General features: G+C 44.5%; 2 protein-coding genes across 2 annotated transcripts; both read right to left on the bottom strand.

Moving 5' to 3' along the window:
• Window positions 1–3,354: 3,354 nt before the first annotated feature.
• LOC147428691 (thioredoxin H1-like) lies at window positions 3,355–4,740 on the bottom strand. The gene is made up of 3 exons (XM_086496607.1): window positions 4,531–4,740; window positions 3,877–3,999; window positions 3,355–3,792 (listed from the first exon to the last, which is right to left on the bottom strand). The coding sequence occupies exons 1-3, from the start codon at window positions 4,738–4,740 to the stop codon at window positions 3,640–3,642; spliced, it is 486 nt and encodes a 161-aa protein (XP_086352733.1). The 3' UTR covers window positions 3,355–3,639.
• A 6,040-nt stretch (window positions 4,741–10,780) lies between these two features.
• Window positions 10,781–11,947, bottom strand: LOC147428690 (thioredoxin H1-like). Its single transcript, XM_086497039.1, has 3 exons — window positions 11,738–11,947; window positions 11,105–11,231; window positions 10,781–11,024 (listed from the first exon to the last, which is right to left on the bottom strand). Exons 1-3 carry the CDS (start codon window positions 11,945–11,947, stop codon window positions 10,873–10,875), a joined length of 489 nt encoding a protein of 162 aa, XP_086353165.1. The 3' UTR covers window positions 10,781–10,872.
• Window positions 11,948–12,598: the final 651 nt, after the last annotated feature.

Here is a 12,598-nt window from a genome sequence, read left to right as displayed (position 1 = left end):
AGGCATAAAGCATAGGGATTGTTATAGACTTTACCCATTCCCATCTGCCCGTGGGGAAGTATTGCTATGAATTTCATTTTTGATCTCTCAAAAACACAGAGTGGGCACGATGGTATCTCGCCTGTTATTGATAGATTTGGCAAGCATGCTCATTTCATTCCAGTGAAGAAAACAGTCAAGCCGGATCATTTAGCGAGACTCTTCATTGCCTAGATATTCATTTTTTTTTTCCCGAGAACAAGATCCTTCTATTAGTTAATGAAAGCTGCTCGTAGGGCTACAACCACCTTTGCAAGAGAGGGATATAACAAACATGATGGGGAGACTCTCCCAATGAAAGAACAACATATATACAATGAGGCTAAATCAAGGGATGGGAGGAGGGAAGAGCCACACAGGTGGTCGGTAGTACCATCTGAGCACACCCTGAACAATGGTGTAGAAAGGCCCAGGGCGCCAGAGTCAAAGGAAAGCCTCGCGGACCTCCCACATGCGGTCGGAGCTGCCCTGTAGTCCCTCAAGCTGTCCTCTGAGAGTATGGATCAGCTCTAGCCAAAATTCACGAACAGTCTGTTGGTGGCACAGAGAGAGCCTCAAAAATGCGAAAACAGCGGGCCCGGCAGATGAACCAAAGTGTCAGGCCACTGATGAGCTCCCAACACTCCTCTCTCTCACTGCACCACTCCTGTGGAGTAAGCTCTGTAGTAGCAGGCTGGAGTGTAGGTCGCCCCCACTATATCACTATCATCCTGCTGGTGAAGGATAGCTCAAACTAAAGTGCCGGGCCCGTGAGAGTGGACCAAGCCGCTGCCCCCCAAGTGTACTGTCTAGGCGTGGAGAGAGTAGGCATCAGCCGAAGAACTCATAGCCACACCTGCTGGGCCGAGGGACAGTCCCAAAGACAATGACGCTGACTCTCCACCAACTGGTCACAGGCTGCACATGCGGTCGAGAGACCACTATGCACAAGCTAGCTCCCTACTGCTGTAGCTCTGTGTGCAACCAGCCACTGAAACAAAGTGACGCGCCTTGGCTGTCTGGAGTCCCACAGCCTCTGCCAAAAGGCTGCCAAGAACTTGACTGTGAGGCCCTCATCCTACCAATGACGTGCTGTAGCGGAGCGGGACTCTCTTTTGGCTGCAAGTATATGACGTCCAAGCCGAACAGTGTACTGAAAGAAGGGGACTTCTGGGTGGTCTACAGAAGAGAAGGGGTCCCTCCATAGCCACTCACCAGGATCCCACTGTACTCGTGCCAGTGGACAACACTCCCAAGCCCATAGCCTCCAGTGTCCAGTCTCAAGAGCTGCTGGGTCAAGGTCAATGACACAAGTCCTACCACAGATGCCCACAACTCGGATCCTCTGGAAACAACACTCTACTACCAGCGGGGCCTCTACTGCAACTCGCTGTAATCGTCCCCCACCCTGAAGCTTGAAGGACAGGGTAGGGACAGTCTCAGAGCAGGCCCTAATTGAAATGAGAACCTCCAGTCGTGTGAAGGCTCCCATCCACCGGGGTGCTTATTGGCTCGAGAGACGTGAGCCACTCAGCTGGAACTGCCTCTGAGATGTCTTGACACATGCTCTGCACCCCTCTCATACCCTGTAGCTAGAAACCCTGCACCTCCTCTGACAAACCTGTGAACTCTAGCCAGTCACCTAGAGAGCGCAGTCACCTAGAGAGCGCGCTGGACCTCCTGCCATGGGACCCCATGAAACATGAGGCCGACTACCAACCAGTGGCATCTCTGAGTGCTAACCATGGGGTTCCAGAAGAGGGGCTTCCATAGGCACTCCTCCGTGCACATCGGCTGTCTCTGCTCCAGGCCACGCCGTAAGAGCCCCCAAGAACAAAGCAAACCGGATGTGTGTGAAGACGCTGGAGGCTCAAGCGAGTCCTTAGAGGCCGTTGCCAACCACCCAACAACTGCATGAGTGCGCCTATAAAAAAACGCAAGCAAGGAGGACGACGGAGGAGGCAATGCAGTGCAGTTACCAACTGCATTTTCATTCTGTGGGAGCTGGCCACCACGTGGTGATGAGGTCACTTTGCAGACCACTGCAGTCTGCAGCTTCTTTCTTCTTGCAAAGTACCTCAGCACCACGTGGCCGCTGGTTCTCGTATTAAGGTACCAAGTTCCTACAGGCCCGCTGCCTTCTTTCGGTACGTACTACGCCCTGTCTACCACTTTCAGAGAGAGAGAGAGACCAGTTTATTGTGGAACCTTAATCTAATTAATTATTAATTAAGCCTTCTTCAGCTGTATGTGTTTATTGTAAGCATTTCTTGGGGGCTATGGCGACAATGGCGCCCTCCATTTCTTTCCTGTCTTGTGTGCCGCTGTCATTTGCTGCTGCTCTCTCTGCTCTCCATTTCTTTCCTGTCTTTGTGTGCCGCTGTCATTTGCTACTGTCTACACAGTGGGCGGCCCTGCTGGCTGGACTACCCTTCTCGTGCCAAGGTTAACTACACCGACTGAGCTGCCAACACTCTCTTCAAGGTTGGATTGGAGACACGCTATGTAATTGAAGCCCGCTATAGATTTGGCCTCTCTGTTTGTGTGAGGTTTTGTGCATGTATGCATTCACACCTCTCTCTCTCTCTCTCTCTCTCTCTCTCTCTCTCCACCCGCCCCACCCACTCCAAACGAACAGTATAACGCGAGTCATGAATCATCTTTGATGCTATTTGGCTGTTAAATAATGCTGGAACCAGAACAATCAGATAAAAAGTAGACAAAACTAAGATACTACAGCTATGCATAATCTCACCCTTCACATTAATCTCAATAAATCTAGTTGCAATCTAGGTTACGGTTGCCTATCATAATTGATTATAATAGGCAGAATTACATGGTTTGTACTACAGTGGCAAGTTGGAATAATCTAAGTGCATATTTTCAAAGGCATATGTCACCATTACTTTTATATCTCACCTTGCTCCCTAACCAGCGAAACAAATACCCATTAAGAGCTCAGAAATTGTACAAACCCACATCAAAACACACTTACACTGTTGATACTACTTAACTGGTGAAGCAAACTTGTGTAAGCAAGGGCTGCATATTGCAGTACATTTGTTGTAAGCAATGAAAGCAAGGACTTCATATTGCAATATTTTGGTGTAAGCAATGTAAGCAAGGACTGTATATTGCAGCAAATTCAATGTAAACAACCATTTGTTCCAACTTGATGACTACAATCTACATTTGTCTCTTACTACCATCTCTGAATTGATCGCTGGTCACTTCTTATTCTTATGGGCATATCAAAACCCTTGTAAGAACAAAAGATACAATTGCCCTGCACTGATAGGCGGCGATCAAAAAAATGGAGAACCAAAAAAAGCTACATTTTGGCCAAAAACACCCCATCATCACTATATTAATTCCAGACATTAATTACAAAGCTCTAGCATTGAATTAGGAAGTTTGTTATCACGCTTAACTGAGTACCACATGATAACTCTTCACCACATCAAAAATCGATAAGCTTCATATACAAAAAGGGCACCAAGAAAATCATTGCCAGAAAATACTAAACACTGGCTTTGTCTAAAATGACAAAGACACCAAACTATGAAAGACTAGTAGTGTATAAAATTACTGTTGCTCTTCTGTCAGGGCGTGAATCAGCTATCAAGCAGCCACAGCAGCACATATCTCAGAGTATTGGCGAACCTTAGCTTCGAGCTCACCTTTGTTCGCTCCAATAATCTTATCAATGACAACGCCTTTCTCAATGAATAAGAAGGTGGGCATAGCTCGAACCTCATACGCAGTGCTGATTGCCTAAACAAGAATGAGTTGCGAGTAGAATTTTAACAGCTAAATGCAGACCTTTTATTTGGAAGGCAAAACTCAACGACAACTTACATTCATCTCATCTACGTCAACTTTTAAGAAGACAAGGTTGGGATACTTCTCAGACAACTCAGCAAAAACTGGAGCAATGAACTTGCATGGTCCACACCAAGAAGCTGTAAAGTCCACTACAACCTGCAGCCAAAACTTGAGATATCAGAGGCGTGCACAGAACCTAGGAAAAACGCAGATAAATTCTCTGAACTTCCCTGCTGAAACCCCCCCCCCCCAAAAAAACAAATACAGACCAAGAGGCAGGCTCTAGATTTCTCAGGGATACACGTTTACTCATAAATGATCTCGTCCCATATCATATATGCGAACGTGAAACCAGAAAATAAAGATGTATCTAAATGTAACCTTACAAACCAGTTGTTGAAAGCGTTGCAAACAGCTGATGACCCTCTCAAAGGCCCAAAGTTCTAGCCCAATGAAATGGTATGGTCATTTGAAATGCTAAGGCCTATGTACATCCCATGGATGCAAAAGAAATTAACGTCTTTAACATCTTAGCTTAGCGCAATGACAATCGAGGTCAACTCCTCAAACCAAATGTTGCAATTGAAGAAATTCAAAGAAAATCAAAAGCTATGGATAAATCATGTTAGTCAAATGCTAGGGTTTGAAAAGATGACCATGGTCAATTGTTGAATGTAAGAGCCATACGAGAGCCCAGTTAGGAACAGTCCTGATCAATTCTTGGTGAATAATGCATATTGCATTGAATGCCATTACTTTCAAGTGGATATGTGTAATGGATCCACATGACTTGTTTGAGCCCCTTGCATGGTAAGTGGAATCCGATCTTGGATCCATAAATGACATCCACTTGCATGGTATTGAATGTTGGATCCATCTGTCACAACGTGGTGACATGGCATGACCTGCACCGGTGTATATTTCAAATCGCATTGTTGTCAAGCTGTTTAGGTGGTGGATCGATCTTGATCCACTCGCGTGGTAAATGGAATTGGATCTTGGATTCATAGATGACTTGTTTGATCCACTTGCATGGTATTGAATGTTGGATCCAGCACTGGTGTATATTGCATATTGCATTGATTGTTATTAAATTCAGGTGAAATGTGTGAAGGTCCCAAGTGGATACACACGTGACTTAGTCGATCCACTTGCATGGTAGTTGGAATTTGATCTTAGATCCATAGATGTTGTAAGTGGATACACATGTGACTTATTTCTGCACCAATTTTGCATCCACAAAATTGTGTGAGCTTCTATTATCAAGGAATACGATCACGTCGCGACCATTGATCTTCCCGTGGAAACGGAGAAGATCGAACTTATTAAACACTTTGGTGCTAAAAGTATAATTAGTGCATGAACTGTGCGCTAAGTGATGGATTTCAACTTGAATAACATCAAAGTTACCTGAGATCTCGTGAATCTAAACCGAAGGACAACCTTGCGGTTTCTTGGTCTTCTTCTTGGGGCAATCCTTGATTTGGTGACCTATCTGGCCACATCCGAAGCAAGCACCCTTCTTCACCGCTTCAGCAATTGCAGCATTTTTTACTTTCTTCTTCTCCTGAGAAGGTCTCGACGATGATTTGGACCTTTGCTGGAATCGTGGTCCTTCCTCGAAGCGCCCTCACCGGATTGATGGTCTGAACTTCTTTTCTTCTCATAGTTCGCTCCATTTATCAAATGGAACGTCCTGGCCTTTGCCATTGCATCCTCGACGTAAGTCGGTGCTTTATCCTTGATCAAGGCCCAGCGGTAATCTTCATGTAATCCCAGTAAGTACATGTGCACAACATGCGTAGAATCCACCTTGTAAAAGGTGAGTGCTTCTTTGAAAGCAGTTGTGTACTGATCAAAAGACAGAGCTTTCATTGAAAGATTCTGCAGTTTGGCATAAGCTTTCAAAGGATCCATTTTGGCGAAATCCTTCTTGAATTTCACACAGAAGTCAGCGCGCGTGGTAAGCTTCTCTGTCATATCATGCCACCACGTAAGCGCCTTGCTGTGCAAATAAAGAGCAATCGTCTGAATCCTCCGCTTGTCATGCTCCCCATGAAGATCAAAATACGTGGTCCACTGATGAAGCCAGTTATTTATGGCCAATTCCGTACATTCTCTTTTCTCTTGAGAAATTAGTGGTTTTGTAAGGAATGGTGGTAGTAGGACCACCATGTCAACGCCCAAAACCAGCAATCTGCATCTGCAATTGCTGGAGATGGGTTTCGCCCTCGGAAATACGGGCAGTCGTCGACTGAGCTATATTTTCCAAAGCGGTAAGTCGGGAATTTAAGCCCTTGCACGGCCCCTTCGAGAGAGGCCAAGAGAATCATTGCCAGAAAATGTTGGAATTAGGGTTGCAGAGAAACACACACAGCTTGGAGAAGACGAAGGAAGCTCAAGGCACACAATAGAAAGTGTGTTCCTTGTGTGCAATGGAAAGACAGATAGCCCTAGAGTGATGGGCGTATATACAATGCACGGGGGAAAAAACCTCCTAAAGAGGGAAAAAATGCCCCGCGGTCCTAGTGTGTTCACACACATCACTACCACATGTATATGGTAACAAATCCCCCCTGGAGTGATGCGGTGAACAAGAGCTGGCACATGAGTAAAGGGAAGTGCCATGCCCTGAGGACATGATCAGTCCACAAAGGGGAGTAAGCCCAAAGCTTTGCGGAAAGCTTCAAGCTTCTCACGAGACAATGCCTTTGTGAAAAGATCTGCAAGGTTGTCCTGTGTTGGCACATAAGCCAAGCTGATCTCTCCTGCTGAGAGCCTCTCCCTGACATAGTGGTAATGCACCTCAATGTGCTTTGTGCGAGCATGAAAAACTGGGTTCCTCGCAACTGCCAATGCGCTCTGACTGTCAGTGTAGATAGTGTCGGCAGTGTCCTGTCCAACACCCAAATCAGCCATAAGGCGTCTGAGCCATACACACTCAACCGTAGCTGTGAAGACTGCCCTGTACTCAGCCTCACAACTCGAAGTGGCCACAGTAGGTTTCTTCTTGCTCAACCATGATATACATGAACTGCCAAGCATGAAACAAAAACCACTTGTGGACACTCGCGTGTCAAAACAACCAGCCCAATCTGAGTCCGAAAAAGCATGTAAGTCTGGCGGCAATGATCCCCCCTTGGGATAAAACAAGCCAAGATGTAAAGTTCCACTAAGGTAGCGGAAAATTCTCTTGACAACCTGCGCCCAATGCTTAGACCCTGGGCTATGCATAAATCTGCTGACCTGTGAGACTGCAAACTGAATATCCGGCCTCGTGTTGCATACATAAATGAGGCAGCCAACAGCAGTTTGGTAAAGAGTGACATCAGCAGGATCACCAGCATCATGTAGACTCAACTTCAAACCTGTTTCCATGGGAGTGGCAATAGGTTTGCAATCATCAAGTCCAAACTTACATAGCAATGTCTCTATGTAACTTTTCTGACACAAGGCAATACCACCATCACACTGCTTAAACTGTATACCCAAATAATGATGCAACAGCCCCAAATCTTTCATCTTGAAAGTAGCATTCAAATCAGCCTTAAATTCAGCAATATGTCTCTCATTTGGTCCAGTGATCAGCAAATCATCAACATAAAGAACCACAATGAGAAATACATCATCCTCACGCTTTACATACAATGTGCTTTCTGTTGGACTGTTACAAAAGCCTCGTTTAACCAAATGAGTGTCAGCTTTCTCATACCAAGCACGAGGAGATTGCTTCAACCCATACAAAGCCTTCTTACATCTGCACACTTTGTCCTCTTGTTCTTTTATGACAAAACCGCGAGGCTGCGTTACATAAACTTCCTCAAATATGTCACCATTCAAGAAAGCAGTAACAATGTCTGATTGATGTACATCCCAACCAAAATGAGCTGCCAATGCACATAGAAAACGCACAGTAGTCATACGACAAGTGGGAGCAAAAGTCTCTTCATAATCTATGCCTTTTTGCTGTGCATAACCCTTTGCAACAAGTCGAGCCTTATGGCGATCGATCTCACCATCCGGCTTGCGTTTCAACTTGTAAACCCACTTCGTACCAATGGCCTTTTTGCCAGGAGGCAAATCACATAAAGTCCATGTGTCATTTTCTATAAGTGCATCATATTCTGATTGCATGGCAGCCATCCAATTTTCTGAATTTTGTGCTTCATCAAAAGACAGAGGCTCCTCAACATCATGTAAACTAGACACAGCCAAAGCATAACAATCTGATGCATAAGATGCATGGCGAGAGCCTGAACGAGTACGACTAGACAAAGGTAAATCCAATTTACTGTCACGCAAAGTGTGCACCAACCATTTTGGCATACCTCTAGCCTGCTCATTTTCAGCCCTTTCCTCATCAAGTACATCATGTACATCTGCATCAGTAATAGGCTGATCTAAAACATTTTCAGAAACCCCCATAGGCTGTACATTTGCCTCATTGGAACTTACATTCGTATTTCCACCACTGAAAAGAGGCAACAAAGTGTCATAAATGTCATGTGAGCTTACATTACTGTCTCTAGTACATGACAGCAAGGGCTGAAGAGAATCTTCCACAAACACTACATCCCGTGAAACCAGAATACGTTTTGTTTGCGAATGATACAACCTGTAACCTTTGCTTTCAGCACTATAACCAACAAAAATACATTTGACAGCCTTATCATCCAATTTTCTGCGCTGCACTTGTGGCACCAAAGCATATGCCAAACAGCCAAAAACACGCATGTGCTCAATAGAAGGCTTTCTATCATGCCATGCTTCATATGGAGTAATAGACTGCAAAGCTTTCGTAGGATACCTGTTAAGTACATAAGTGGCACACATGATGGCCTCAAGCCAAAAAGAATGTGGCAAAGCTTGACTTTTGACCATACATCGTGCCATTTCCGTTAGTGACCTGTTTTTCCTCTCAGCAACACCATTTTGCTGAGGTGTGTAAGGCACTGTACATTGGTGTTTTATCCCACGACTAGCCAGAAATGCATTAAATTCATGAGACATATACTCCCCCCCTCGATCGGAACGGAGGGTGTCCATAGTACATTTCGAGACATTTTCAGCCATAGCCAGAAATTGTTTGAAGCACATAAACTTCGGACGTCGCTTTAAGCGGAAATACCCATGCATGCCTGGAGTAATCATCAATGAAAGTCACGAAGTACAGGTAATTGCCCAAGGACGGAGTTTGCATGGGCCACAAACATCACTATGCACAAGCTGCAACCTGCATGTGGCCCTAACTGAACCATCCTTTGGAAACTTAGAACGCTGCATGTTACCCAGAATACAGCCTTCACAAACATGTTTGACAGGTGCTTCGAGAGGTGGCAAAGAAGCAACCATATCAGATTTCTGCAAACGCAACAAACTGGCAAAATTCAAATGACCAAAACGTGCATGCCAAAGTTTTGCATCTAAAATAGCCCTTGAATCTGCAATAGCATTTGCAAAATTTTGTCCACACTTGTCATACAAAGTGAGCTTATACAGCCCACGGCACAAAAGCCCAGATGCAACAATTTCATCACCAAAACAGAGATCATGAACTGTACATCTGTCATCCACAAATTTGACTACAAGTCCAAGTCTAGCAAGTGTGGATACAGACAAGAGATTCTTCTTGATCCCAGGTACATAAAGTGCATCAACAAGTGTGAAGGAGATGCCATTAGCAGCAGTGAGCACAATCTTTCCAACTCCCTGAACTGGATAAGAGGCGTTGTTGGCACAAGTGACTGAATTCCCATGAGGGACAGACTCGAGAGAGGTAAACAATTCACGATGTGAGGTAATGTGCTTTGTAGCACCACTGTCGAAATACCACACATGTGAATCTGCAGCAACTGACAAGCATGCATCATGGACAGCAGGATTGTAAGTGCACTCTACGCTAAAAGCCCATTCTGCATCAACATCAGCATCACAATCTCCTTTCACAGAAGACTCAACAATGGCTGCATTTGTAGTGGAACCAGCATTTGCAGTGGAACCACCCTCTTTCTTCTTAGCCTCTTTGGCCTTCAACTTAGGACACGACTTGATCAAGTGATCATTAGCTTTACAATAATGGCAACGCATCTTCTTTTTGCCCTTATCACCAGAATTGCCAGACGAAGTGCTGCCAGCAGAAGCATTAGGAACATAATTTTTTCCACTCGCAGCAGAACCATAAGAAGTGCCTGCATTACTATTACCACTCTTTCTTTGAGAAGCAATAAAATCCTGTTCAACTGCACGCTACCTAGACCTGTTTTTCCTAGAAAGTGACTCTTGCAACAGCAATGTGCATAATGCATCAAACTTGACAACTTCAGGATTTCCTTGGGTCATAAGTCTCCAAGTACTAGCAAAAGTCTGGTAGGAATCTGGTAAGGCATCAAGAACAGTCTGCACAAGGGAACTGTCTGAAATGACTTCACCTGCAGAAATAAGCTGCTCATTGATATCCTTGACACTATCAAGGAAAGTGTGCAGTACTGCCTGTAGTGGAAACGGAGGCCGAAATGACCCCAAATCAAAATTCTGAGCAGACTTAGCTCGGACTTAGCTCTACGAGCTATCCCAAAATATTTGTCGACCTGCGAACGCTTGCCAAAGCTCACTGAAATTGGAGAAAGTGAGCAGGCGTGTGCTGGAGCAGCTGGCGACTAAGCCCGAGAGGACGTGACCTCTCTGATACCAAATGTTGGAATTAGGGTTGCAGAGAAACACACACAGCTTGGAGAAGACGAAGGAAGCTCAAGGCACACAATAGAGAGTGTGTTACTTAGTGTGCAATGGAAAGATAGATAGCCCTAGAGTGATGGGCGTATATACAATGCACGGGAGAAAAAACCTCTTAAAGAGGGAAAAAATGCCCCGGCGGTCCTAGTGTGTTCATACACATCACTACCACATGTATATGGTAACAGAAAATACTAAACACTGGCTTTGTCTAAAATGACAAAAAGACACCAAACTATGAAAGATTAGTAGTGTATAAAATTATTGTTGCTCTTCTGTCAGGGCGTGAATCAGCTATCAAGCAGCCACAGCGGCACATATCTCAGAGTATTGGCGAACCTTAGCTTCGAGCTCACCTTTGTTCGCTCCAATAATCTTATCAATGACAACGCCTTTCTCAATGAATAAGAAGGTGGGCATAGCTCGAACCTCATACGCAGTCTGATTGCCTAAACAAGAATGAGTTGCGAGTAGAATTTTAACAGCTAAATGCAGACCTTTTATTTGGAAGGCAAAACTCAATGACAACTTACATTCATCTCATCTACGTCAACTTTTAAGAAGACAAGGTTGGGATACTTCTCAGACAACTCAGTAAAAACTGGAGCAATGAACTTGCATGGTCCACACCAAGAAGCTGTAAAGTCCACTACAACCTGGAGCAAAAACTTGAAATATCAGAGGCGTGCACAGAACCTAGGAAAAACACAGATAAATCCTCTGAACTTCCCTCCCCAACCCAACCCACCCCCCAACCCCCAAAACAGGGATACACGTTTACTCATAAATGATCTCGTCACATATCATATATGCGAACATCATGAAACTAGAAAATAAAAATGTATCTAAATGAAACCTTACAAACCAGCTGTTGGAAGCGTTGCAAACAGCTGATGAACCTCTCAAAGGCCCAAAGTTCTAGCCCAATGAAATGGTATGGTCATTTGAAATGCTAAGGCCTATGTACATCCCATGGATGCAAAAGAAATTAACGTCTTTAACATCTTAGCTTAGCGCAATGACAATCGAGGTCAACTCCTCAAACCAAATGTTGCAATTGAAGAAATTCAAAGAAAATCAAAAGCTATGGATAAATCATGTTAGTCAAATGCTAGGGTTTGAAAAGATGACCATGGTCAATTGTTGAATGTAAGAGCCATACGAGAGCCCAGTTAGGAACAGTCCTGATCAATTCTTGGTGAATAATGCATATTGCATTGAATGCCATTACTTTCAAGTGGATATGTGTAATGGATCCACATGACTTGTTTGAGCCCCTTGCATGGTAAGTGGAATCCGATCTTGGATCCATAAATGACATCCACTTGCATGGTATTGAATGTTGGATCCATCTGTCACAACGTGGTGACATGGCATGACCTGCACCGGTGTATATTTCAAATCGCATTGTTGTCAAGCTGTTTAGGTGGTGGATCGATCTTGATCCACTCGCGTGGTAAATGGAATTGGATCTTGGATTCATAGATGACTTGTTTGATCCACTTGCATGGTATTGAATGTTGGATCCAGCACTGGTGTATATTGCATATTGCATTGATTGTTATTAAATTCAAGTGGAAATGTGTGAAGGTCCCAAGTGGATCCACATGTGACTTAGTCGATCCACTTGCGTGGTAAATGGAATTCTATCTTAGATCCATAGATGTTGTAAGTGGATACACACGTGACTTGTTGCTGCACCAATTTTTCATCCACAAAATTGTGTTAGCTTGTCATGCTTGGTGATTAAGGTGCTTGAGGTGCTTGTCATGCTTGATGAGTAAGGTGCTTAAGGTGCTTGTCGTGCTTGCTCACTAAGGTGCTTGAGGTGCTTGTCATGCTTGGTGAGGAAGATGCTTGAGCAGCTTCCCATGCATGGGGGGTAAGGTGCTTGAGTAAAAAAGAAACCCTACAAAGGAGGGGGACAGCCCCAAAGTTAGGGAAATCTTAACCTCCCACTCACCCAAAGGGAAGGGACACATAGACACATGTCAGGCTCTCCCTATGCTTAGCCACATGGTGT

The sequence above is a fragment of the Adiantum capillus-veneris genome, chromosome 23 (genome assembly GCF_014529385.1).
Source record: "Adiantum capillus-veneris isolate H3 chromosome 23, ASM1452938v2, whole genome shotgun sequence".
NCBI lineage: Eukaryota > Viridiplantae > Streptophyta > Polypodiopsida > Polypodiales > Pteridaceae > Adiantum > Adiantum capillus-veneris.
Note: the sequence above shows the minus strand (reverse complement) of the source record. Positions and strands in the feature narration are given on the sequence as shown.